Source organism: Callithrix jacchus, chromosome 2 (assembly GCF_049354715.1).
Source record: "Callithrix jacchus isolate 240 chromosome 2, calJac240_pri, whole genome shotgun sequence".
NCBI lineage: Eukaryota > Metazoa > Chordata > Mammalia > Primates > Cebidae > Callithrix > Callithrix jacchus.
The window spans coordinates 168,471,905-168,499,562 of record NC_133503.1 but is presented as its reverse complement, the minus strand read 5'-3'; the positions used below and the strand labels follow the sequence as shown (position 1 = coordinate 168,499,562).

Sequence of the window (27,658 nt, the reverse complement as noted above, 5' to 3'; positions counted from 1 at the left end):
AAAAAAAAAAAAATGAAAACTAACAAACAGAAAGTTTCAACATCAACAAAAAGGATGTCCACTCAGAGAACCCATGCAAAGATCACCAACTTCAAAGACCAAAGGAAGATAAATCCACAAAGATGAGAAGAAACCAGCACAAAAAGGCTGAAAACTCCAAAAACCAGAATGCCTCTTCTCTTTTAAGGGATCATAGCTTCTCGCCAGCAAGGGAACAAAACTGGACAGAGAATGAATTTGATGAATTGACAGAAGCAGGCTTCAGAAGGTGGGTAATAAATAACTTCTCTGAGCTAAAGGAGCATGTTCTAACCCAAAGAAAGGAAACTAAGAATGTTGAAAAAAGGTTGGATGAAATACTAACTAGACTAACCAGTTTAGAGAAGAAGATAAACGACCTGATGGAGCTGAAAAACACAGCATGAGAACTTCATGAAGCATACACAAGTTTCAATAGCTGAATTGATCAAATGGCTATTTGATCAATTTGGCTACTGAAGAAAGAATACCAGAGATTTAAGATCAACTCAATGAAATAAAGTGAGAAGAAAATATTAGAGAAAAAAGAGTGAAAAGAAATGGATAAAGCCTCCAAGAAATATGGGATTACCCAAAAAGACCAAATTGACATTTGATCAGTGTACCTGAAAGTGAAGGGGAGAATGAAACCAAGTTGGAAATCATTCTTCAGGATATTATCCAGGAGAATGTCCCCAACCTAGCAAGACAGACCAACATTCAAATTCAGGAAATACAGAGAACACTGCAAAGATACTCCTTGAAAAGAGAAACCCCAAGACACATAATCAACGGATTCACCAAGGTTGAAATGAAGGAAAAAATGCTAAGGACAGCCAGAGAGAAAGGTCAAGTTACCCATAAAGGGAAGCTTATCAGACTCACAGTGGATCTCTCAGCAGAAACTCTACAAGTCAGAAGAGAGTGGGTGCCAATATTCAACATTCTTAAAGAAAAGAATTTTCAACCCGGAATTTCATATCCAGCCCAACTAAGCTTCATAAGTGAAGGAGAAATAAAAATCCTTTACAGACAAGCAAATGCAGAGAGATTTTGTCACCACCAGGCCTGCCCTACAAGAGCTCCTGAAGGAAGCACTACACATGAAAAGGAACACAGCCACTGCAAAAACATACCAAATTGTAAAGACCATCCTTGCTATGAAGAAACTGCATCAACTAATGGGCAAAACAATCAGCTAGCATCATAGTGGCAGGATCAAATTCACACATAACAATATTAAATGTAAATGAGCTAAATGCCCCAGTTAAAAGACACCAACTGGCAAATTGGATAAAGAGTTAAGATCCATCAGTGTGCTGTATTCAGGAGGCCTATCTCATATGCAAAGACACACATAGGCTCAAAATAAGGGATGGAGGAAGATTTACCAAGCAAGTAGAAAGCAAAAAAAAAAGCAGGGGTTGCAATCCTAGTCTCTGATAAGACAGACTTTAAATCATCAAAGATCAAGAGACAAAGAAAGGCATTACATAATGGTAAAGGGATCAATGCTACAAGAAGAGCTAACTATTCTAAATATATATGCACCCAATGTAGGAGCACCCAGATTCATAAAGCAAGTTCTTAGAGACCTACAAAAGACTTAGACTCCCACACAATAATAGTGGGAGACTTTAACACCTCACTGTAAATATCAGACAGATCAATTAAATAGAAAATTAACAAGGAGGCTGGGCACAGTAATCCCACCACTTTGTGAAGCTGAGGCAGGCAGATCATGAGGTCAGGAATTCAAGACCAGCCTGACCAACATGGTGAAACTCCATACCTACTAAAAATACAAAACTTAGCCAGGCATTGTGCTGCATACCTGTAATTCCAGTTACTCAGGAGGCTGAGGAAGGAGAATCACTTGAACCTGGAAGATGGAGGTTGCAGTGAGCCGAGAGTGTGCAATTGCACTCCAGCCTGGGTGACAGAGCAAGATTCTGTCTCAAAAAAGAAAATTAACAAGTATATCTAGGACTTGAACTCAGCTCTGGACCAAGCAGACCTAATAGACATCTACAGAACCCTCCACCCCAAATCAACAGAATATACATTCTTTTCAGCACTACATTGCACCTATTCTAAAATTGACCACATAATTGGAAGTAAAACTCTCCTCAGCAAATGCAAAAGAATGGAAACCATAACAAAGAGTCTCTCAGACCACAGTGCAATCAAATTACAACTCAGGATTAAGAAACTCACAATCACCCAACTACATGGAAACTGAACAACTTGCCCCTAAATGACTACTGGATAAATAACGAAATGAAAGTGGAAATAAAAATGTTATTTGAAACCAATGAGAATGAAGACACAACATACCAGAATAGGACACATTTAAAGCAATGTGTAGAGGGAAATTTATAGCACTAGATCTAAAATCGACATCCTAATGTCACAATTAAAAGAACTAGGGTCAGGGTCATCAGTATCACTGTCTTCTATGTCCACCTTTTTTTTTTTTTTTTTTTTTTAACGAGAGAGTATTGCTCTCACTCAATCTGGAGTGCAGTGACGTGATCTCCACTCACTGCAACCTCTATCTCCCAGGTTTAAGCGATTCTGAAATGACCTTGGGTGGCCCTTGAGCAAGCCTACATGCTGTGCTGGTCTCAGAAGCTATGCACTTAGTGTGTAACCCAGTGTGACACCAGCTGCAGCAATCATGGGAGTGCCTGCACCACCTCTCCCCCAGCATGAGGCAATGCCGCATGGAGAGAGGAGACTCCTGCTGCTTGCAGAACATTGAGGTAAGAGCACAGGGGACTTTGCCTTGGAACCTAGTTTAGCCTTGCCACAGTAAAACACAGCACCAGACAGAAGCCCATGATTCCAGGCCTCTGCTCCTGGACCGCACTTGTAGACCCATCCCAGGATGGAAGAAAATCCACTTCCCTGGCAAGATGAACCCAAGGATTTCTCCCTTGCCATATTCAAGTCCACTGGGGCTGAGTATCTAGGAGTCTGCAAGAGTTGTCATGTACCTGAGAACAGAGTGCTCTCTAGTGCTGAAAATACTGCAGTGACCACAGGAACCACAGAAGAAAGATTCCCCTTTGAACTCGTGCAAGGCCCTCTGAAGGAGGACAGACGCAAACAAGGCCAGGATGAAGACTAGAATAAATATCTAATATTTCAATGCCCAGACATCAATGAACATCAATAAGCATCAAGAACATTTAGGAAACCCACCAAAAGGACTAAATATGACAGTGACCAATCACGGAGTGATGGAGATGTGTGACTTCTCATACAAGAAATTTTAGGTACCTGTTTTGAGTAAGCTCAACAAACTTCAAGAAAACACTGATGCAATTCAGAAATTTAACAGATTAAAATAATTTCTTAAAAAATCAGAATTCCTGGGGCTGAAAAATACAAGTGGTAAACTGCAAATGCATCAGAGTGTCTCAACAGCACAACTGATCAAGCAGAAGAATTGGTGAGTTCAAAGAGAGGCTATTTGAGAATACATAGAGGAGAAAAAATTAAAAAGAATGAAGAATATTTTGAGATGTAGAAAGTAGCTTCAAAAGAGCAAATCTAAGGGGTATGTGTGTGTGTGTGTGTGTGTGTGTTTACCTTAAAGGGAGGTAGAGAAACAGATAAAGCTAGAAAGTTTATTTTAAAAAATAATAATCATGTTCCAAACATAAAGATATGAATATTCAGGTACAAGGTCAAAGAACATCAAGCAGATTCAACTAAAATCAAACTCAAAGAGCAAGGAAAAAAAGAGGACCCTAAAAGCAAGAGAAAAGAAGGAAATAACATATTAGAGAGCTCTGATACATGTCAGTTAAGTTCTCAGTGGAAATTTTACACTCCAGGAGGGAATAAGATGACATATATCAAATCACCAAAGGAAAAAAAATTCAACCAAAAATACTGTATTCAGTAAAGCTGTCCTTCAAACATGAAGGCAAAACAAAGACCCCCTAACAAACAAACGCCGAGGGAATTCATAATCAGCAGACCTATCTTACAAAGAATGCTCAAGGAAGTTCTTCAATCTGAAAGAAAAGACACTAACATGTAAGAAGACATAATCTGAAGGTATGAAACTCACTGGTAATCCAAATACAAACAAATTCAGCATACTCTAATACTATAATTGTGGTATGAAAACCAATCATATCTTTATTTTGAATACTAAAATTTATCAAATAATAACTACAATGATTTTTAAGAGACATGCAATATAAAAAGATATAATTGAGACAAAAAGCCAAAAGTTGGGAGAAGGTTAAAGTGTAGAGTTCTTTGGTTTTTCTTTGTTTCTATTCTTTATGATCGAAGTTAACTTCACATCAGCTTAAACTTGTTACAACTGAGATGTTTTTTGTAAGTCTCATGGAAAACACAAAGCAAAAACCTATAATAGATGCACTTAAAAAAAGAATTAAAATGTACTTCTAGAGAAAAATAACCCACAAACAAAGACAGGAAGAAAGACAAGAGTTATAAGCAACAAGGAACAAAATGGCACTAGTTATATTACTGATTGCTTTTACCAGTCATAAATAATTAAATGTAAATAGGCTAAGTTCACAAATTAAAACATATAGAGTGACTAAATGAAAACAAAAAGAAGACCTAACTGATAGAGCTCTGATGAGTAAAGGAAGACCAGGGTTCTTGGTCCTCATGCCAGTTTAGATAAAATGACATGACACATATGGAGTGGTTTTAAGGAACAGAGAGCTTAATGAGCAAGAAGGAAGGGAGAAGACAGAAGGAAGAAGCTCATCCATACAGAGACAGGCATGGGCAGGGTGGGGAGGAGGTGGGGGTCTCCTAAGCCAAAAGAGGAAGTCCCCAAGTACAGTGGACACCAGCCAGGCATGTATGCAGAGGCTTAGGGAATGAATCCATGTCTGATTTGCATAGGGTTCAGAAGATTGGTTTGACCAGGCATGTCATTCACATAGCCCGCAAAAAAGCAGGCCCTCCCATTCGAACCTTTTAATATGCAAATGTAGGACACCATGGATGTTCTACACACAGTGGGGATATGTGGGAGCAACCATGTTGCCAGGAACATGTGAGGAAAGGGCAAGAAGGCTGCAGGAATTGCCATGTTAGGTGGACCCAATTTCTAATGGCTTGCATTTACATATCAAATGTTGCCAACCTGGCTCTAAGAGCGAGGGCTTTACAAGAAACTTTTCTGGAGGTGCTATAAAAAATGAAAACTTTTATCCCAGCACAGTGCAGTAGCTCACACCTGTAATCCCAACACTTTTGGGAGGCTGAGGCAGGCAGATCACCTGAGGTCAGGAGATAAAGACCATCCTGGCTAATACAGTGAAACCCCGTCTCTACTAAAAATACAAAGAATTAGCCAGGCATGGTGGCACGTACCTGTAGTCTCAGCTACTCAGGAAGCTGAGGCAGAAGAATTGCTTGAACCTGGGAGGCAGAGGTGGCAGTGAGCTGAGATCGCACCACCACACTGCAGCCCAGGCAACAGAGGGAGACTTGGTCTCAAAAAAAAAAAAAAGGAAAAACTTCCCAAGGACCCCTTTTCCTATCTGTCTAAAATAATTTCTTAATAATTCCTACAACATAACTATATGCTACCTATAAGAAACTCACTTCACCTATAATGACAGACTGAAAGTGAAGTGATGGAAAGAGAAATTCCATGTACATGTAAACTAAAAGAAAAAGAAAAAAGAGAAAAAAGCAGGAATAGCCATACTTAGATAAAATAGACATTAAGTCAAAAACTTTAAAAAGAAACAAAGGGCGGATTGTGGCAGATGGGAGGTAGCACTAGATTGCAGCTTCAACTCAGACAGATAGAGCAGCATGGGGAGGCTCATATTATTTATTTTTGCTCAAAAATGATTGCAGAACCAACTGAGAAAACCCAAAAGGACACACAGACCCTCTGAAGGCAGCGGATAACTCCTGCTGAACCAGGGAGACACCCTAAATGCTGTGCTCGTAACCATGGCTGAGAGACCCACAGACAGTTCTCATCACAGGACTCTGTGCAGACAACCCCCAGTACCAGCCCAAAGCCTGGTAGACTTGCTGGGGGGCTAGATCCAGAATAGAGATAATCACTACAGTTCAGCTGTCAGGAAGCCCCATACACAGGAAAACAGGGAGAGTACTTCAAGGGAACACCCTGTGGGACAAAAGAATCTGAACAACAGCCTTCAGCCCAGACCTTCTCTCTGATAGAGACTTCCCAAATAAGAAGGAATCAGAAAACCAGCACTGGTAATATGACATAACAAGGTTCATCAACACCCCCAAAAAATCACACTAGCTCACCATCAATGGACCCAAATCAAGAAGGAATCCCTGATTTACCTGAAAAAGAATTCAGAAGGTTGATTATTAAGCTAATCAGGGAGGGACCTAAGAACAGCGAAGCCCAGTGTAAAAAAACCAAAAAAAATGATACAAGAAGTAAAGGGAGAAACATTCAATGAAATAGATAGCATAAATTAAAAAAGAAATTAGGCCAGGAGTGGTGGCTCAAGCCTGTAATCCCAGCATTTTGGGAGGCCGAGGCAGGTGGATCACAAGGTCAAGAGATCGAGACCATCCTGGTTAACATGGTGAAACCCCGTCTCTACTAAAAGTACAAAAAATTAGCTGGGAACAGTGTCGTATGCCTGTAATTCCAGCTACTCAGGAGGCTGAGGCAGGAGAATTGCCTGAACCCAGGAGGCGGAGGTTGCAGTGAGCCGAGATCGTGCCATTGCACTCCAGCCTGGGTAATAAGAGCGAAACTCCATCTCAAAAAAAAAAAAAAAAAAAAAAATCAAAACCTCAGGAAAACAATGGAAACACTTATAGAAATGCAAAATGCTCTGGAAACTCTCAGCAATAGAATCAAAGACATAGAAGAAATAAATTCAGAGCTCAAAGGCAGTGTCTTCAAATTAATACAATCCAACAAAGACAAATTTTTTTAAAAAAAGAAAATATAAACAAAGCCTCCAAGAAGTCTACAGTTATGTTAACCAAACCTATGAATAATCAGCATTCCTGAGGAAGAAGAAAAATCTAAAAGTTTGGAAAACATATTTGGGGAAATAATCGAGGAAAACTTCCCTGCCTTGCTAGAGATCTAGATATTTAAACACAAGAAGCACAAAGAACACCTGGGAAATTCATCACAAAAAGATCATCACCTAAGGACATTGCCATCAGGTTATCTAAATTTAAGATAAAGGAAAGAATCTTAAGAGCTGTGTGAGACTAAAGCTCTAGGTAACCTATAAAAGAAACCTATCAGATTAAACAGCAGATTTCGCAGCAGAAACCTGCAAGCTAGAAGGATTGGAGCCTATTTTCAGCCTCCTTGAACAAAACAATTAGCAGCCTAGAATTCTGTATCCAGTGAAACTGAGCTTCATATATGAAGGAACGATACAGTCTTTTCCTGACAAATGCTGAGAGAATTTGCCACTACCAAGCCATTACACAAACAGCTAAAAGAAGTGCTAAATCATGAAACAAATATGGGAAACACATAAAAACAGAACCTCTTTCAAGCAGAAATCTCACAGGACCTATAAAACAAAAATACAATTTAAAAAAACAAAAAAACCAAGATATACAGGCAACAAAAAGAATGATGAATGGAATAGTATCTCACATCTCAATACTAATATTGAATGTAAATGGCCTAAGTGCTCCAGTTAAAAGATACAGAATGGCAGAATGTATAAGAATTTACCAATCCACCAACCAACTACCTGCTGCCTTCAAGAGATTCACCTAACACATAAGGACTCATACTTAAGTAAAGAGGTGGGAAAAGACATTTCATGCAAATGGACACTGAAAGCAAGAAGGAGTAGCTATTCTTATGTCAAAGAAAACAAACTTTAAAGCAACAACAGTTTCAAAAGACAAAGCAGGACATTATACAATAATAAAAGGACTTGTTCAATATAAAAATATTACAATCCTAAACACATATGCATCTAACACTGAAGATCCTAAATTAATAAAACAATTACTGGGAGAAGGGGGAAGATGGCGCTATAGGAGCAACTCAGGATTGCAGCTCTCAGTGAAAACGCAGAGGGTGAGTGGACACCGCATTTCCAGACGGATCTTTATTGCCCACAGACCAGGAGAATCCCAGGTGTAGGAGCCCCACAGGACACCAGCACAACTGTTTCAGCTGGTGTGGCCATTTCGGCCAGCGCCACAGCACAGCAGCATTCCATACAAAATACACTGGTCTGGTTGCCCTGTTATACCGACAATTTGAGATTTGGGAAGGCAGATTAGCACATTCATCTGATTAAACAGGACTTAAACAGTAAGCCAGGCCAGGAGATTACTGGGCAGCAATGTTTGAGCCAGTGCAGTGGGTCACTGCATGGGAAATCACACAGATCCCGGTGCCCTTTCAGTAGGCATCTGAAACACCTGGGAGAGAGTCAACCATTCAACTTAAAAAAAAAAAAGGGCTCTGAGGCAGGGAGCCAGGTGATCAGGCTCAGCGGGTCCCACCCCCACAAAAACAAACAAAACAGCAATTGGAAATGCTCGGAGTTGAGAGTTTCACAGCAAGCACAGCTGAACCCAGGACAGTGCAGCTCGGTAGGGAAGAAGTGTCTGTCATTACCAAGGCATTCCGCCCCTACTGAGGTACTCTCCCATTGCTGTTGCAGCCTGCCGTTGCCAAGGCAACCCACCATAACAGAGAGAGTCTGCCAATACAGAGGCAGGCCACCATCACCACAGCACTTCTAACCACACCCATATAAACAGGACTACAGGGAATTACATTTGGCAGCAGGGCAGAGCCCACAGCAACAGGGCAGAGCCCACAACAGCAAGCGGAGCCCATGGCACCAGGGTCAAGCCTTGGCAGGCAGGTAGTGACTAGACTGCCTCCTACCTGGGCAGGACTGTGCAATGGATACTCATAAATAAAGCCCTAACTCCCCGAGACAGAGGACCTGAGGAAAAAAAGGGGCTTTATGAGTTCTGCTGCAGCAGACTTCAACATACCTGCCTAGCAGCCCTGAATGAACAACGGAGCTCACAACTCAACACTTGAGCTCCTATAAAGTACAGACTGTCTCCTCAAGCAGCTCCCTGACCCCCATATATCCAAAGAGTCACCTCACAAAGGACTGATCAGACTGACATTTGGCGGGCATCATTCTGGGACAGAGATAGCAGAAGAAGAAACTGGTAGCATCCCTCACTGTTCTGCAGCTGCTACAGGTGTACCCCAGACAACCAGGGCCTGGAGTGGATCTCAGCAGTCTTACAGCAGAGGGGCTAGACTGCTAGAAGGAATACTAAGAAACAGAAATACATCATCATCAACAATCTGGGCATCCACTAAGAGACCCAATTGAAAAGTCAGCAACTACTCAGATGACAGGTGGATAAATCCACAAAGCAGTGCAAAAAGGAAAAAAACACCAGAAACCAGAACACCTCACCTCACCTACAAGGGACCACAATCTGTCACCAGCGAGGGAACAAAGCTGGACGGAGAATGAGTGTGATTGAAATGACAGAATCGGAATTCAGAAGGTGGGTAATGAGAAACTTCCATGAGCTAAAAGAATACGTTCTAACTCAATGCAAAGAAACTAAGAACCTTGAAAAAAGATTTGAGGAAATGATAACAAGAATGGACAACTTAGAGAGGAATATGAGTGAATTGATGGAGCTAAAAAACAACACGAGAACTTCTTGAAGCATGCACAAGTCTCAACAGCCGAATTGACCAAGCAGAAGAAAGGATATCAGAGGTCGAAGAACCTCCCACAAAGGGAAGACCTTCAGACTCACAGCAGATCTCTCGGCAGAAACTCTACAAGCCAGAAGAGAGTGGGGGCCAATATTCAACATCCTTAAAGAAAAAAATTTCAACCCAGAATTTCATATTCAGCCAAACTGAGCTTCATAAGTGACAGAAAAATAAAATCCTTTGTGAACAAGCAAGTACTCAGAGATTTTGTCACCACCAGGCCTGCTTTACAAGAGCTCCTGAAAGAGGCACTACACATAGAAAGGAACAACCCGTACCAGCCATTCCAAAAACATACCAAATGCTAAAGAGCATCAACAAAATAAAGAATCTTCATCAACTAACGGGCAAAACAGTCAGCTAGCATCAAAATGGCAGTATCAAATTCACACATAACAATATTAACCCTAAATGTAAATGGACTAAATGCACCATCAAAAGACACAGACTGGCAAATTGGATAAAAATCCAAAACCCATTGGTGTGCTGTATCCAGGAAACCCATCTCACAGGCAAGGATACACAAAGGCTAAAAATAAAGGGATGGAGGAAGATTTACCAAGCAAATGGAGAGCAAAAAAATGCAGGAGTTGCAATTCTCGTCTCTGATAAAATAGACTTTAAAGCAACAAAGATCAAAAGAGACAAAGAAGGACATTACATATGGTAAAAGGATCGATACAACAAAAAGAGCTAATGATTCTAAATATATATGGACTCAATACAGGAGCACCTGCTTTGTGGTTCTGAGTTAGTTTCTGAATTCTGAGTTCTAACTTGATTACACTATGGTCTGAGAGACTGTTATGATTTCAGTTGTTTTGCATTTGCTGAGGAGTGCTTTACTCCAATTATGTGGTCAATTTTAGAGTAGGTGTGATGTGGTGCTGAGAAGAATGTATATTCTGTGGATTTGGGATGGAGAGTTCTGTAAATGTCTATCAGGTTTGCTTGTTCCAGGTCTGAGTTCAAGCCCTGGATATCCTTGTTAATTTTCTGTCTGGCTGATCTGTCGAATATTGACAGTGGACTGTTAAAGTCTCCCACTATTATTGTGTGGGAGTTTAAGTCTCTTTGTAAGTCATTAAGAACTTGCCTTACATATCTGGGTGCTCCTGTATTGGGCCCATATATATTTAGGATCGTTAGCTCTTCTTGTTGTATCAATTATTTTACCATTATGTAATGTCCTTCTTTGTCTCTTTTGATCTTTGTTGCTTTAAAGTCTATTTTATCAGAGATGAGAGTTGCAACTCCTCCTTTCTGTTTGCTCTCCATTTGCTTGGTAAATCTTCCTCCATCCCTTTATTTTGAGCCTTTGTGTATCTTTGCATATGAGATGGGTTTCCTGGATACAGCACACCAATGGGTTTTGGCTTTTTATCCAATTTGCCAGTCTGTGTCTTTTGATTGGTGCATTTAGCCCATTTACATTTAGGATTAAATTGTTATGTGTGAATTTGATACTGCCATTTTGATGCTAGCTGGCTGTTTTGTCCATTAGTTGATGCAGATTCTTCATTTTGTTGATGCTCTTTAGCATTTGGTATGTTTTTAAAATGGCTGGTACTGGTTGTCCCTTTCTATGTGTAGTGCCTCTTTCAGGAGCTCTTGTAGAGCAGGCCTGGTGGTGACAAAATCTCTGAGTACTGGCTTATTCACAAAGGATTTTATTTTTCCTTCACTTATGAAGCTCAGTTTGGCTGGACATGAAATTCTGGGTTGAAAGTTCTTTTCTTTAAGGATGTTGAATATTGGCCCCCACTCTCTTCTGGCTTGTAGAGTTTCTGCTGAGAGATCTGCTGTGAGTCTGACGGGCTTCCCTTTGTGGGTGACCCAACCTTTCTCTCTGCCTGCCCTTAGCATTTTCTCCTTCATTTCAACCCTGGTGAATCTGACAATTATGTGTTTTTGGGTTGCTCTTCTTGCGGAATATCTTTGTGGTGTTCTCTATATTTACTGGACTTGGATATTGGCCTGCCTTTGCTAGGTTGGGGAAATTTTCCTGGATAATATCCTGAAGAATATTTTCCAGCTTGGCTTCATTCTCTTCGTCACATTCAGTTACACCTATCAAATGTAGGTTAGGTCGCTTCACATAGTCCCACATTTCTTGGAGACTTTGTTCATTCCTTTTTGCGCTATTTTCTCTAATCTTGGCTTCTCATTTTATTTTATTGAGTTGATCCTCGACTTCTGATATCCTTTCTTCTGCTTGGTCAATTCGGCTGTTGAAACTTGTGCATGCTTCATGAAGTTCTCGTGTTGTGTTTTTCAGCTCCTTCAATTCATTCGTATTCCTCTCTAAGTTGTCCATTCTTGTTGTCATTTCCTCACATCCTTTTTCAAGGTTCTTAGTTTCCTTGCATTGATTTAGAACATGTTCTTTTAGCTCATGGAAGTTTCTCATTCCCCACCTTCTGAAGTCTGATTCCATCATTTCATCATACTCGTTCTCCGTACAGCTTTGTTCCCTTGCTGGTGAGGAGTTTTGGTCCTTTGTAGGAGGCGAGGTGTTCTGGTTTCAGGTGTTTTCCTCCTTTTGTGCTGGTTTATTCCAATCTTTGTGGATTTATCCAGCTGTCATCTGAGTAGTTGTTGACTTTTCAATTGGGTCTCCGAGTGGACACCCAGCTTGTTGATGATGAAGTATTTCTGTTTCTTAGTTTTCCTTCTAACAGTCTAACACCTCTGCTGTAAGACTGCTGAGATCCACTCCAGGCCCTGGTTGCCTGGGGTACACCTGTAGCCGCCGTGGAACAGTGAGGGATGCTACCAGTTTCTTCTTCTGCTATCTTTGTCCCAGACTGATGCTCACCAAATGTCGGTCTGATCAATCCTTTTTGTGGTGACCCTTTGGATATACGGGGATCAGAGAGCTGCTTGAGAAGATGGTCTGTACTTTATAGGAGCTCAGTTGCTGAGCTGTGAGCTCCATTGTTCATTCAGAGCTGCTAGGCAGGTACAATTAAGTCTGCGGCAGCAGAACTCATAAAACCCCTTTTTTCCCTCAAATGCTCTGTCTTGGGGAGTTAGGGCTTTATTTATGAGTATGGATGTTGCACTGTCCTGGCCAGCTAGGAGGCAGTCTAGTCACTATTTGCCTGCCTAGGCTCTGCCCTGCTGCCATGGGCTCTGCCATGCTGCTGTGGGCTCTGCCCTGTTGCCGTAGGCTCCACCCTGCTGTCGTGGGCTCTGCCCTGCTGCCAAGTGTAATTCCCTGTAGTCCTGTTTATATGGGTGTGGTTAGAACTGTTGTGGTGATGGTGGCTCACCTCTGTATTGGTGGACTCTCTGTTACGGCGAGTTGCCTTGGCAATGGCAAGCTGCATCGGCAATGGCAAGCTACATCATCAATGGGAGGGTACCTCAATAGGGGTGGAATACCTTGGTAATGGTGGACGCCCCTCCCCCACCGAGCTGCATCGTCCTGGGTTCAGTCGTGCCCACCGTGAAACTCTCAACCCCCAGCCTTTCAAATTGCCATTCTGTTTGTCCCTGTGGGGGTGAAACCCGCCAAGCCTGATCACCTGGCTCCCTGCCTCAGAGCCTTTTTTTCTTTTTTTTAAGTTGAATGGTTGACTCTTTCCCAGGTGTTTCAGTCACCTGCTGAAAGGGCACCGGGATCTGTGTGATTTCTTGTGCAGCGACGCACTGCATTGGCTCAAACGTTGGTTCCCGGGAATCTCCTGGCCTGGCTCACTGCCCAGGGCCCGTTTAATCAGATGAACATGCTAATCTACCCTCCCAAATCTCAAATTGCCAGTTTAACAGGGCACCCAGGCCAGTGTATTTTGTGCAGACTGCCGCTGCACTGCGGCGCTGGCCAAAATGGCTGCGCCAGCCGAAACAGCTGCGCTGGCGTCCCGTGTCTCTCCTACACCTGGGAATTTCCCCGTTCTGTGGCAACAAAGATCCATCTGGAAATGCAGCGTGCACTCACCCTCTGTGCCTTCACTAAGAGCTGCAATCCTGAGTTGCTCCTATAGCACCATCTTCCGTTTTCTGACATCTTAATAATCACCATTCTGATTGGCATGACAAGTTTTTTCACTGTGGTTTTGATTTACATTTCTCTAATGATCAGGGATGTTGAGCTTTTTTTACAGTTTTGTTGGCTGCATGTGTCTTCTGAGAAGCGCCTTTTCATGTCTTTTGTCCACTTTTTAATTTTTTTTTCTTGTAAATTTAAGCTTCTTGTAGACTCTTGATATTAGACCTTTCTCAGATGGATAGAGTGCAAAAGTTTTCTCCCATTCTGTAGGTTTTCTGTTCACTCTGATGATAGTTTCTTTTGCTATGCAGAAGATCTTTAGTTCAATTAGATCCCATTCATTTTTTGATTTTGTTGCTATTGCTTTTGGCATTTTTGTCATAAAATCATTGTTAGTGCTGATGTCCTAAATGGCACTGCCTAGATTTTCTAGGGTTTTTATAGTTTTGGGTTTTATATTTAAATATTTAATCCATCTTGAGTTAATTTTTGTATAAGGAAGGGGTCCAGTTTCAATTTTTTGCATATGGTTGGCCAGTTCTCCCAGCACCATTTTTAAATAGGAAATTGTTTCCCCTTTGCTTGTTTTTGTCAGGTTTGTCGAAGATCAGATGATTATAGGTATGCAGTCTTATTTCTGAGTTCTCTATTCTGTTCCATTGGTCTATGTGTCTGTTTTTGCACAAGTACCATGGTGTTTTGGTTACTGTAGCTTTGTAGTATAGTTTGAAGTCAGGTAGCATGATGCCTCCAGCTTTGCTCTTTTTGTTTAGAATTGTCTTAGCTATTCAGTCTTTTTGCTGTTGTTGTTGTTCCATATGAATTTTAAAATAGTTTCTTCTAATTCTGTGAAGAATGTGAATGGTAGTTTAAGGGGAATAGCATTGAATCTATAACTATTTGGGGTAGTATGCCTATTTCCATGATATTAATTCCTCCTACCCATGAGCATGGAATGTTTTTAATTTATCAGTGTCCTCTCTGATTTGAGCAGTGGTCTGTGGTTCACCTCGAAGAAGTCCTTCACTTCCCTTGATAGCCATAATCCTAAGTATTTTATTCTCTTTGTAGCATTGCAAGTCAGAGTTCATTCTTAATTTGGCTCTCTGCTTGCCAGTTGGTGGTATAAAGGAATGCAAGCAATTTTTGCACGTTGATTTTGTATCCTAAAACTTTGCTGAAGTTGCTTTTCAGCTTAAAAGCTTTTGGGCTGAGACAATGGGATTTTCTAGGTATAGAATCATGTCACCTGCAAACAAAGGTAATTTGACTTCCTCTCTTCCTATTTGAACATGCTTTTTCTTTCTCTTGCCTGATTTCCTTGGCCAGAATTTCCAATACTATGTTGATTGGGGTGGTCTTGTGCCAGATTTCAAGGGGAACACTTCCAGCTTTTGCTCATTCAGTATGATACTACTGGCTGTGGGTTTGTCATATATGGCTCTTATTATTTTGAGGTATGTTCCTTCAATACTTAGTTTATTGAGTTTTTAACATAAAGGGATGTTGAATTTTATCAAAGGCCTTTTCTGTCTCAACTGAGATAATCAGTTTTTGTCTTTCATTCTGTTTATGTAATGAATTACATTTACTGACTTAAATATTTGCGTATGTTGAATCAACCTTGCATCCTGGGGATGAAGCTGACTTGATTTTGGTGGATAAACCTTTTGATATGTTGCTGGATTTGGTTTTCCAATATTAAAATTATTGAGAATTTTTGCATCAATGTTCATCAGGGATATTGGCCTGAAGTTTTTATTTTGTTGTTGTTATATTTGTCAGGTTTTAGAATTATGATTATGCTGGCCTTATAAAATTAGGGAGAGTCGCTCCTTTACAATTGTTTGAAATAGTTTCAGTACAAATGGTACTAGCTCTTCTTTGTACCTCTAATACAATTCAACTGTGAATCTATGTTGTCCTGGGCTTATTTTGGTTGGTAGGCTATTTATTACTGTCTCAGTTTCAGAAATTGTTATTTACTCAGGAATTCAGTTTCTTCCAGTTCAATCTTGGGAGAGTGTATATTTCCAGGAATTTATTTCTTCTAGATTTTCTAGTTTATGTGACTAGAGGTGTTTATAATATATGATGGTCGTTTGTATTTCTAGGGGGACCAGTGGTGATATCCTCCTTATCATTTCTAATTGTGTCTATTTGGTTCTTCTCTCTTTTCTTACTATTCTAGCTAGCAGTCTATTGAAAAAAAACAGCTCCTGGATTCATTAAATTATTGAAGGATTTTTTCACATCTCTATTTCCTTCAGTTCTGCTCTGATCTTGGTTATTTCTTTTCTGCTTGCTTTGGGGTTTGTTTGCTCTTGGTTCTCTAGTTTCCTGGGGTTGTTTTTTCAGATGGAGTCTCACTCTCTTGCCCAGGCTGGAGTGTAGGGGTGTGATCTTGGCTCACTGCAACCTTCACCTCCCATGTCCAGGACATTCTCCCGCCTCAGTCTCCCAAGTAGCTGGGATTACAGGTGTGCACCACCATGCCTAGCTAATTTTTGTATTTTTAGTAGAGATGGGTTTTCACCATGTCAACAAGGCTGATCTTGAACTCCTGAGCTCAAGCACTCTGCCCACCTTGGCTTCCCAAAGTGCTGGGTTCACAGGTGTGAGCCACTATGCCTGGCCTCTAGTTTAGTGGCTATGTTGTTGATTGGAGATCTTTTTGTTGTGGGCATTTAGTGCTATAAATTTCCCCGTTAACACTGCTTTAGCTGTGTCCCAGAGATTCTGGTACATTGTCTCTTTGTCCTCAGTAGTTTCAAAGAACTTAATTTCTGCCTTAATTTCATTATTTACTCAGGAGTCATTCAGGTGCAGGTTGTTCAATATCCATGCAGTTGTGTGGTTTTGAGTATTGCTTAATATTGAGTTCTAATTTGATTGTGCTGTGGTCTGAGCAATTTAATTTCAGTTCTTTTACATTTGCTGATTGGTGTTTTACTTCCAATTATGTGATCCATTTTAGCGTGCCATGGTGTGATGAGAAGACTGTATATTCTGTTGTTTCAGGATGGAGATTTCTATCTATGGGGTCCGCTTGATCCAGAACTGAATTCAGGTCCTGAATATCTTTGTTAATTTTCTGTCTTGATAATCTAATATTGTCAGTGGGATGTTAAAGTCTCCATTATTATTGTGTGGGAATCTAAGTCTCTTTGAAGGTCTCTAAGAACTTGCTTTATCAATCTGAGTGTTCCTGTATTGGGTGCACATATATTTAGGTTAGCTCTTCTTGTTGAATTGAACCATTTACCATTATGTAATGCCCTTTCTTTTTTTAATCTTTGTTGGTTTAAAGTCTGTTTTGTCAGAAACCAGCATTTTGACCCCAGCTTTTTTCTGTTTTCAATTTTTCCTCCATCAAGCCTGTGTGTGTCTTTGGTTGTGAGATGTGTCTCTTGAAGACAGCATACTGATGGGCTTGACTCTATCCAGCTTGCCATTTTGTGTCATTTAATTGGGGCATTAAGCCCATTTAAAGGTTAGTTATGTGTGAATCTGATCCTGTCATAATGATGCTATCTGGTTATTTTACAGACTTGTTTATGTGGTTGCTTTGTAGTGTCACTGGTCTGTATACTTTAGTGTGCTTTTGTAGTGGCTGATAATGGTTTTTTCTTTCTGCATTTAGTACTTCCTTCAGGAGCTCTTGCAAGGCAGGCTTGGTGGTGATGTATTTCCCTCAGCATTTGTTTGTCTGAAAAGGGATCTTATTTTACTTTTTTTTATTAAGCTTAGTTTGGCCAGATATGAAATTCTGGATTGGTAATTTTAAGAATGTTGAATATTGGTCCCCAATCTCTTGTGGCTTGCTAGGTTTCCACTGAGAAGTGTGCTGTTAGTCTGAGGCACTTGACTTTTTGGAGGAGACCTGGCTTCTCTTAACATTTTTCTTCTTTCATTTTGACCTTGACAAATGTGATGATTGCATGTTCTGGGGTTTTCTCGTGGAGTATCTTACTGGGGTTCTTTGGATTTCCTGAATTTGAATATTGGCCTGTCTTGCTAGGTTGGGAAAATTCTCTTGAATGAAATCCTAAAGTATGTCTTCCAACTTGGTCTGTTCTCCCCATTTCTTTCAGGTAACCCAATCAGTCAAAGGTTGTCTTTTTACATAATCCGGTATTTCTTGGAGGTTTTGTTAGTTCATTTTCTTCATTCTTTTTTCTCTCTTGTTGTCTGCCATTTTATTTCAGAAAGATAGTCTTCAAGCTCTGAGATACTTTCCTCCTTTTGGTCTATTCTGTTGATACCTGTGATTGCACAGTGAATTTCTTGTGCTTTTTTTTTTTTTTTTTTTCCAGCTCTATCAGGTCACTTTTGTTCCTCTCTAAAGTGGTTATTCTGGTTATCAGCTCCTGTAGTTTTATCATGATTCTTAGCTTTACATTGGGTTTTATCCATGCTCCAGGCCAGGCGCAGTGGCTCACGCCTGTAATCCCAGCACTTTGAGAGGCCAAGGTGGGCAGATCATCTGAGGTCAGGAGTTAAGAGACAAGCCTGGCCAACACAGTGAAACCCCATCTCTACGAAAAATACAAAAAAGTAGCTAGACATGGTGGTACACGCCTTTAGTCCCAGCTCCTCAGAAGGCTGAGGGCACGAGAATCACTGGAACCCAGAAGGAAGAGGTTGCAGTGAGATCGCATCACTGCACTCCAGCCTGGGTGACAAAATGAGCCTCCATCTCAAAAAAAAAAAAAAAAAAAAGATACTACCCCATAATTCGGCTGTCCATGGTGGCTCATACCTGTAATCCCAGCACTTTGGGAGGCCAAGGTGAGCAAATCGCCTGAGGTCAGGAGTTCGAGACCAGCCTGGACAACATGGTGAAACCCCATCTCTACTAAAAAAAAAAAAAAAAAAAAAAAAAAAACACAAAAATTAGCTGGGTGTGGTAGCATGTGCCTGTAGTTCTAACTACTTGGGAGGCTAAGGCAGGAGAATCACTTGAACCAAGAAGGCATATGCTGCAGTGAGCCAAGACTGCCCATTTCACTTCAGCCTGGGCAACAAGAGTGAAATTCCATCTCTTCATGTATTATTATTACACAGTTATAATAACAAAAACAGCATGGAACTGGCATAAAAACACATAGACCAATGGAACAGAATAAAGAACCTTTCAACAGGCTGGGTGCAGTGGCTCATCCCTCTAATCCAAGCATTTTGGGAGGCCAAGGCAGGTGGTCACTGGAGCTCAGCAGTTTGAGATAAGCCTGGGAAATATGAAATATTGTCTCTATGAAAACTACAAAAAACTAGCCAGGCATGGTGGCATGCACCAGTAGTCCCAGCTACTTGAGAGGTGGGAGGATCACTTCGAGTCTGGGAGGTCAAGCCTGCATTAAGCCAACATCACACCACTGCACTGCAGCATGAGTGACAAAGAGAGACCCTGTCTCCAAAAAAATAAAAGAACTATTGATAGATCCATGCATTTACAGCCAGCTCATTTTTGGCAAAGGCATCAAGAACATACAATGGGGAAAGGATACCCTCCTCTTCAGTAAATGCTGCTAAGAAAACTAGACATCCATTGCAGAAGAATGAAACTATACCCGTAACTCTCATATATAAAAACCAAATAAAGACTTAAATATGATACCTGAAACTACCATGAAATTAGCAGAAAAAAACCATCTGGGAAACATTTCAGGACACTGGTCTATGCAGATTTTTTTTTTTTTTTTTTTGAGTAAAACCTCAGAAGCACAGGCAACAAAAGCAAAAATTGACAGAATTATATCAAACTGAAAACCTTCTGCACAGCAAAGAAAACAATCAGCAAAGTGAAGAGACAACCTAAAGAATGGGAGAAAACATTTGCAAGCTACCCATCCAACAAAGGATTAATAACTGCAATATATAAAGAACTCAACTTAGTAATAAAAAAGAATGCTACTACAGAAGGAACAAAATATCTTAATGGGCATTTCTGAAAAGATGACATACAAATGGCCAACAGGTATATGAAAAAATGCTCAATATTACTAATCATCAGAAAAATGCAAGTGAATATCATAAGGTATCACTGCACCCTAGTTAAAATGACTATTATGAAAAAGAAATGGAAAATAAATGCTGGTGAGCATATAGATAAAGGGGGATGCTCATATGCCACTGGGGGAATGCAAATTAGTATAGCAGCTATGGAAAACTGTATGGACATTCCTTAAATAATTAAAAATAGAACTATCACATGATCCAGCAATCCCATAGCTGGGTATATATCCAAAAGACAGAAAATCAGTGTATCAAAGAGATATCTGCACTCCCACATCTATTGCAGCTCTATTCATAACAGCTAAGATATAGAATTGATATAAGTGTCCATCAGTGGATAAATGGATAAAGAAAATGTGGTATATATACACAATAGTATATTGTCTAGCCACAAATGCAGCAACTGGAGGACATTATGTTTAGTGAAATAAGCCAGACACATGAAGATAAATTCCACACATTCTCACTTGTGTGGGAGCGAAGAAATTGACCTCATGAAGACAGTGAATACAATGGCAATTATCAGAGTCTGAGAGGGGTAGTTGGAAGGGAGGAATGAAGAGAGGTTGGCTAATGAGTACAAACACATAGTTACATAGAAGGAATAAGTTCTAGTGTTCAAATAGCACAGTAGGGTGACTACAGTTGACAATTATTTATAGCATATTTCCAAGTAGCTAGAAGAAAAGTTTGGAATGTTTCTAACACAAATAAATTATAAATGTTTGAGGTGATGAATATCCCAATTACCCTGATTTGATTGCTACACATTGTATGCACATATCAAAAATATCACATGCACCCCATAAAAATGTTCAACCATCATGTATCAATATCCATAGAATATACAAAAAAAGAAATTAACAGAAAATATTTTAAATGACAATAACAAATTGGCAAATAATAATGTTAGCATATAAAACTCTTTTCCAAAACAAAATTTAGTAAGAAGAGTGGCATTGTTTTATAGTTCTACAAATCTCTTTAATGTTTAGCTTAATAGAAGGCAGCTGAATTACCATACCTGCTTCTGCATTCAACTTGCTGCAACATATTATAAAATCTGGCTTCACACACATAGAGATACTTGGGGAAAACAAAGCAGGGGGGTATTTACTAGTTTTTTAATATAATGATGTGCTTTGACACACCAAACACTATGAAGTGGTTGAAGGGTCCTGGTTCTTAGTCAATTCTCATAAAAATTATCTCTTAAAACTATGACATTGTTGGAGTGCAATACCAAAAACTAACCAGGTCTCTGTACCATGGTTCTACATCTCTGTACAGAGATAAATTTGTATCTCTGTACAAATTTAAGATAAGAATTCTATAGCCTGGAGTCATATTTTCCCTTGCTTTTCCACCCAAAGCCTCCATGCCTGTTTCTTCTCCAAGGCTTCAGGCTACAGAGCAGAAGAAAGAAGATCTTTTGGCCTCCATGAAACTTGGCTTGTTTAGAAATTCAGTGCTGGTAAAGGTGGTTGGTTTTCCTTTTCACTCCTAGGCCAAACCTTGCATACATGTTTTAAAGTAGGGTTCATAATTGAGTTCTCAGGTGAGACTGTGATTTTCTACTCAATGAAAAGATAATTTTTTTTCCTATCAGATTCATCTATATATGGTTGTTTCTCCAAACTCAGAGGGTAATAAAGGAGGAGGCAAGATAGAGGGATTTTATTGAAAGTAGGTTATTCAAACTTGGCTTGAAAGGTACTTATCATTTTAAAAACTATGCCTAATGAGGCATCAAATACAAAAACATTTAATACATCTATAATCAAACAATATTTTCCCCATGAAGGCAAAGTTATTGAGAAAGGTTTATTTTTCCTCTTGAAATGACTAATCCAGGTAGTAATATGACAGCAGGTGGTAAATTCACATTACTTCTTTCATTGCTTCTGTCCCCTATTTTCACAACCACATTACTGAGGTGCTGGCCTGTCCATGGAAACAGAATGATATCCACATCTTACAGGTCCAGGGCCCAGGGAACAGACAGGCTCTGGTCCTCCACGCTGGCCACCATATCTTCGATGGCATTCCAGTCCACCTTGCTGAGGATGCTGCCAGTGCTCTCAGACACACTATCCATGCCACCCACCCCAAAAGGATGCTCCAGTTCTTCCTCTTCAGTTGGAGACAAGTCCTATTGAATTGAAAAGATAGTCAGTTGTGGTCCTAGACCCTAAAAACAAACAAAAATGTGGAATGTGAACTAAGCTTTCCAAAAATTCTAGAGTTGCTTATTCATCAAAGGGCTGAAGGAAATGCACCAGGAAATAGGGCTGTTGTCACCCAGCACATCCAGATGGACAGTAGCTGAACATCATTTCACACAACAAAATGCTGGCACCAGATCCGAAGACAGGGCAGAATGGATGTTGATACATGTAGTATGATTACATGTTCTTACATTTTGGTCATTTTTTGTTAAAAAATAGTCACAGAGAATTCTGAAAAATAAATGCTGAAAATACTAAGTCAAAAGGGAAGATGCTTTGCATCACGATTTCAAACTGACCTAACAACCTTTCATTATTTCTACATCCTACAAAAAACAAACAAAACAAACTGAAGAACATAGAGCAATCATGAAACAAACAAAATCTAGAACAATGCTTACCTGTAAAAGGGAATTGTGACTCTCATGAAGGATCTCACGGATTTCTGAAGGTATCGTCCAGGGACTCACAACAGTCTCCTCTCTCTCATACTCTACACACACGTGCTTGGTTTGAGGTGCAAGCCCAGCACTTCCATGCTTTTTTATATGCTGCAGACTATGACATGGAGCATGAGAGCCTTTTAAGGGATAAGAACAAAGCATACTTTGGGATTGATTGATTCATGCATTCATTTGTTAACTGTGACTTTTATCATTAAAGCCAAAGTAGTCACATTGTAAATAATTTCGAATCACAAGGTCTGGATATAGTTCACTTTAGGGTTATAACAATTCCTGTCCTGTCAGTATAGGAGATGGAAACTGAATTACAGCCTTCTTTTGATTTGAAAAATATTAGTAATTAATATCTAAGACAAGATAATGCTAGGAGGAGAGGACGCAGATATAACAGAACTGTAGAGAAGTCTTAACATCAAAGTTGGGTGAACTGTGAGACCTGGGCCTTCCCTGTCTTTTATGGAAAGTCTGTGAAAACTTCTTAGAAGCAATGTTTTGGGCATCTTCACCCAGGCTTAAGGCTTACAATCTGCCTTTGGGCAAAGGCATCACGGTGAGTGCAGTGACAACACATTATGACCCTCTTCCTTCTTACTGCATATATCAGTATTTGTTGAAAAGAAACTTTCATTCCAGTTAATGCCCACAGGCAGCTTAGTAAACCCACAAACCAATAAGGTTTCTCTGCACAAAGCCCTAGAGGAGCCTGCCTGACCTAACACAATGTTTCAAAGCCAGTACCACAGCATGTTCTACCCATCAAGGTGACTTCATAAACACCCAAAACATGGGTAAGATGGGAAGTAAACACAGATCCCCAACAAGCAGTTATGTGGCTACCTAAAGAGGGGAGAAGAGGTACGACAGTGCTGAAGTTTGGGCCCCTTTGTCTTTTGTAACTCTACCAACCTTATGTACTTGAAGCTGAAGATATCGCTAAGAAATAAAGCCCCCAAAACAATCACATCACACATTTTGTCATTTAGTATGGGCTAAGCACTTATACATTCAGTCCCTTGAACTTACTAGACCCTCATACCTGGTCTTTGGATTTTCTAACACACCTGTGCTCTCCCTAGCTCACTTCATTTAGTTTCAGGGCTTTAACTATCAGCTACATGTTGACAACTCTCTAAAACCTTTACCTCCAGTCTCATAAAGCTAACTGCCCCTTCTTAAAATCTTTGCTTGGATGTGCAATCAACATCTGAACTTTAACATGTCCAAAACCACACTGTTAATTTTTACCTCTAAACTGCCCCATCCAAGAAATGCTCAGGTTAAAATCCAGTAGTTTATCCTTCTTTTCTTTCTTTTTTTTTTTTTTTTTTGAGATGGAGTCTCGCTCTGTTGCCCAGGCTGGATGGAGTGCAGTGTCGTGATCTCAGCTCACTGCAACTTCCGCCTCTCAGGTTTCAAGCGATTCTCCTGCCTCAGTCTCCTGAGTAACTGGTACTACAGGCGTGCACCACCACGCCTGGCTAAATTTTTGCATTTTTAGTAGAGATGGGGTTTCACCATATTGGCCAGGCTGGTCTCGAACTCCTGATCTCGTGATCCACCCACCTCAGCCTCCCACAAAGTACTGGGATTACAGGTGTGAGTCACCACTCCCGGTCAAACACATACATGTATTTTATATACATACATATATTTTTTGAGACAGAGTCTCCCTTTGTCACCAGGCTGGAGTGCAATGGCGTGATCCTGGCTCACTGCCACCTCCGCCTCCCGGGTTCAAGCAATTCTCCTGCCTCAGCCTCCCGAGTAGCTGGGACTACAAGCATGAATTACCACGTCCAGCTAATTTTTTGTATTTTTAGTAGAGATGGAGTTTCACCATGTTGGTCAGAATGGTCTCAAACTCCCAACCTCATGATCTGCCCACCTTGGCCTCCCAAAGTGTTGGGATTACAGGCGTGAGCCACCATGCCCGGCCTAATTTTCCTTTCCTTAGGGTAAAGGAAGAATAATAATTAGAGGGTGCTTTAAGATCATTTTCATATCTATAAGTAAAATATGAATAGAAGTATTATTTTAGATCCCCAAGGTGGCAGCTTTCCACAAGCCTCTTTCTGAACTAGTGCCAAAGGGAAGGGGCTAGTGGTATAGACAGTTTAGGGATTTTTCTTTTGACTAGCCCCAAGAGTCTGAAAATGAAACAAAGCTAACATCATTTGGTAGCACCTGCCACTGTAATATCCAATGTGAGAGCTGTGGTCTAGTTGAAAGATTTGACACTTTTTCTGCTTCTTAAAGACATCACAGAGTATTTTGAAATGACACTGAAAGTTCCATGTTAAAACAGTTATATCAGTAAATAAGGAACAAATTTTGAAAAACCTTATAAAGGAAAAAAAATCCACGAGCAGATGACAGGAATGCATTATGTGAACAAACACTGCGATAAAAAAGAAAACAGCCGTTAAAACAGAAAAAGTGAGACCGAAAGAGAGACCAACGAGTGGTTAACCAACATAACCACAGAGTAGGCTTCCTCTTCAAAGTAGATGGGAATGAGTGGAGGTGGGGTGCTGGAGTTATTCCTTCAACTATTCACAATATGACTAGAGATCAGCAAAGACTACAAACATCAACTAATCCCAACCACGTCTTGGCTACAATTAATTTGGTATCTAGACATCAACACTCTTGTTTTTTGAAGCGAACATAACTATTGTCATCTAGAAAGAATGACAAAATCAAACCACAATCTAGTCGGCTAAAATTACAGTTAAGAGTCTTACATTTTAGGATAAATCTTCACCTGCGGGGTATTACAAAACTCGACAGGCTATCACTGGCTTTCTCTTATCTTGCTTTACCTAGAGATGGCTTTGAAATTTCCTTCCTTTCAGACCATAACGCATTTTTATAGGGTTTGTCTGGGATATCCCATTGGAGATAAAAATACAATATGAGAAAAGTTGTGTGAAACCGAGCATGCATAAGGCTTTTCAAGGTAAGGTGCCCTGCACCACTGGACAGTGAAAACTTTCTAAAGTGAAAGGTAACGAAAAGATCAAAAAGATAACCCACAGGAGAAAGCAATTTGCCAAGTACACTGGCTTCCCTAAGAACGCTTTCTCTAGGACAGTGGGCATTGCCACTCAGTTTCTTTATAACATAACTCCAAACAGTGTCTACAGAGTCTAGCCGGAGAAATCTGAAACTGGATGATAAAACTAAACCTATTACTGCCATCATTCCCAAAATAAAATCCTGCTTCTTTTCTTGCTCTACTTGTGTCAATTTGTGGGCCACAGTCTAGCTAAGCACTTGAGCTAGAAACTTGGAATCATACACATTTCTTACTTTCAGAGGCAGAGATACCACTGAACAATGAAACAAATACCTACAGCTTTCTATGGGCAAGGCCTCATTCTAGAGTATAATGACTTCAAGAACATAAAACCCTGGATCTCTGGGGCTTTCATAAACAAACCAATATAAGGGTACATGTAATTTCAACTGTTTTTAGAGGCAACATCATATTTTGGGGGCATTTTATCTGTTGAACTAGACGTCGCTAGGTATCTGCTATTGGGTAAACAGAAAACATTTCATAATGGATAAAAAGGAAAGACTTTGAAAGAAAGAAAGAAAAGCTAGCCTAGGACTTAGAAGCTGATGTGATTTGGCTGTGTCCCCACCCAAATCTCATCTTGAATTGTAGCTCCCATAATTTCCATGCACTGTGAGGAAAGGCCAGGTGGGAGGTAATTGAATCATGGGGGCAGTTACTCTCATGCTGCTGTTCTTGTGATAGTGAGTGAGTTCTCATGAAATCTGACGGTTTTATAAAGGGAGTTCCCCTGAATACACTCCCATGCCTGCTGCCACGTAAGATGTGCCTTTGCTTCTCCTTTGCCTTTCACCATGATTGTGAGGTCTCCTCAGCCATGTGGTACTGTGAGTCCATTAAATCTCTTTCCTTTCAAATTATCCAGTCTCAGGTATGTCTTTATTAGCAGTGTGAAAACAGACTAATACACAAGCACAGGAAATGATGCTTTGAGGATTAAAACTGATCCAAATGACTAGAAGCTTGGGTTTTAAGAAAAAATACATGGGGGAAAGTAGAAAAAGCACCAAACAGATCTTCTAAAAAATATAGCCATTAATATTAAAAGTTGATAGATAAGTTAAAAAAAACGGATTAGACACAGGTGAAAAGAGATGGGGTAAACTAAACGAAGGATCTGCAAAGTAATGAGTTAGCAGTAGAAAAAGAGGCATAATACCAAGCCTATGTTAATTACTTCATATTTCTCATCATTTTTCACAATACATATAAGTTAGTGAATTTTTTTTTTTTTTTTTTGAGACATAGTCTTGCTCTGTCACCAGGCTTGATCTCAGCTCACTACAACCTCTGCCTCCCAGGTTCAAGAGATTCTCTCCTGCCTCAGCCTCCAGAGTAGCTGGGACTACAGGTGCACACCACCACGCCCAGCTAAATTTTGTATTTTTATTAGAGATGGGCTTTCACCTTGTTGGCCAGGATGGTCTTAACCTCTTGACCTTGTGATCCACCTGCCTCGGCCTCCCAAAGTGCTGGGATTACAGGTGTGAGCCACCACGCCCAGCCAAATGAGTGGGTTTAAAAAAAAATCATTATCCCTATCAAATTTAGTTCATTTCTTTCAATGGGGATAACTGCACAGATTTTGTTGGATTTAATGTGAGGATCAAATAAGATAATGCACATGAGGTGTGAACACAATGCCTAGCATAGAGTAAGTGCTCTATACTTGTTAGCTGCTATTGTTATTGTTTTAAGGAGATCTGAGTAGGTCATTTAACTTCTGTAAGTCTGTTCTCCTAGTAAGATGTGGATAATAGTTACCCTGTTTACCTGTCAGGGTTATTACATATATCCTCACTATTATAATCTATATTTTGCAGGTGAGAAAATTAAAGATACATAAATGGGTTAGAAATTTGCCTAAGGTTACACAGTAAGTGGTTGATTCCATAAAGCTACTCCAAAGCCTTTTCTCTGAACCACTGCAGCACATAGCAACACCCTTCATTCTGAAATCTATGTTTGAAATTCTGAGTGATTTATCATTTTTTAAAATTTAGTAGGGTTAGATGTGGTGGCTCAAACCTATAATCTCAGGACTTTGGGAGGCCAAGGCAGGGGATCACCTGAGATCAGGAGATC

General features: G+C 40.2%; 1 protein-coding gene across 50 annotated transcripts in view; it reads right to left on the bottom strand.

Annotated features, from left to right (window-relative positions):
* Positions 1–20,393: 20,393 nt before the first annotated feature.
* CPLANE1 (ciliogenesis and planar polarity effector complex subunit 1) overlaps positions 20,394–27,658 on the bottom strand; it is a 169,407-nt gene continuing 162,142 nt past the window's right edge. For all 50 annotated transcript variants that reach the window (XR_013532334.1, XR_013532335.1, XM_078365594.1 and 47 more), the window contains 2 exons: positions 22,429–22,607; positions 20,394–21,951 (listed from right to left, as the gene is read on the bottom strand). Coding sequence is in view for 48 of the 50 variants with exons in the window: in XM_078365594.1 (XP_078221720.1) it covers positions 21,775–21,951; positions 22,429–22,607 (356 nt within the window). In the remaining 2 variants the exon portion in view is untranslated. The remainder of the gene's footprint in view (positions 21,952–22,428; positions 22,608–27,658) is intronic.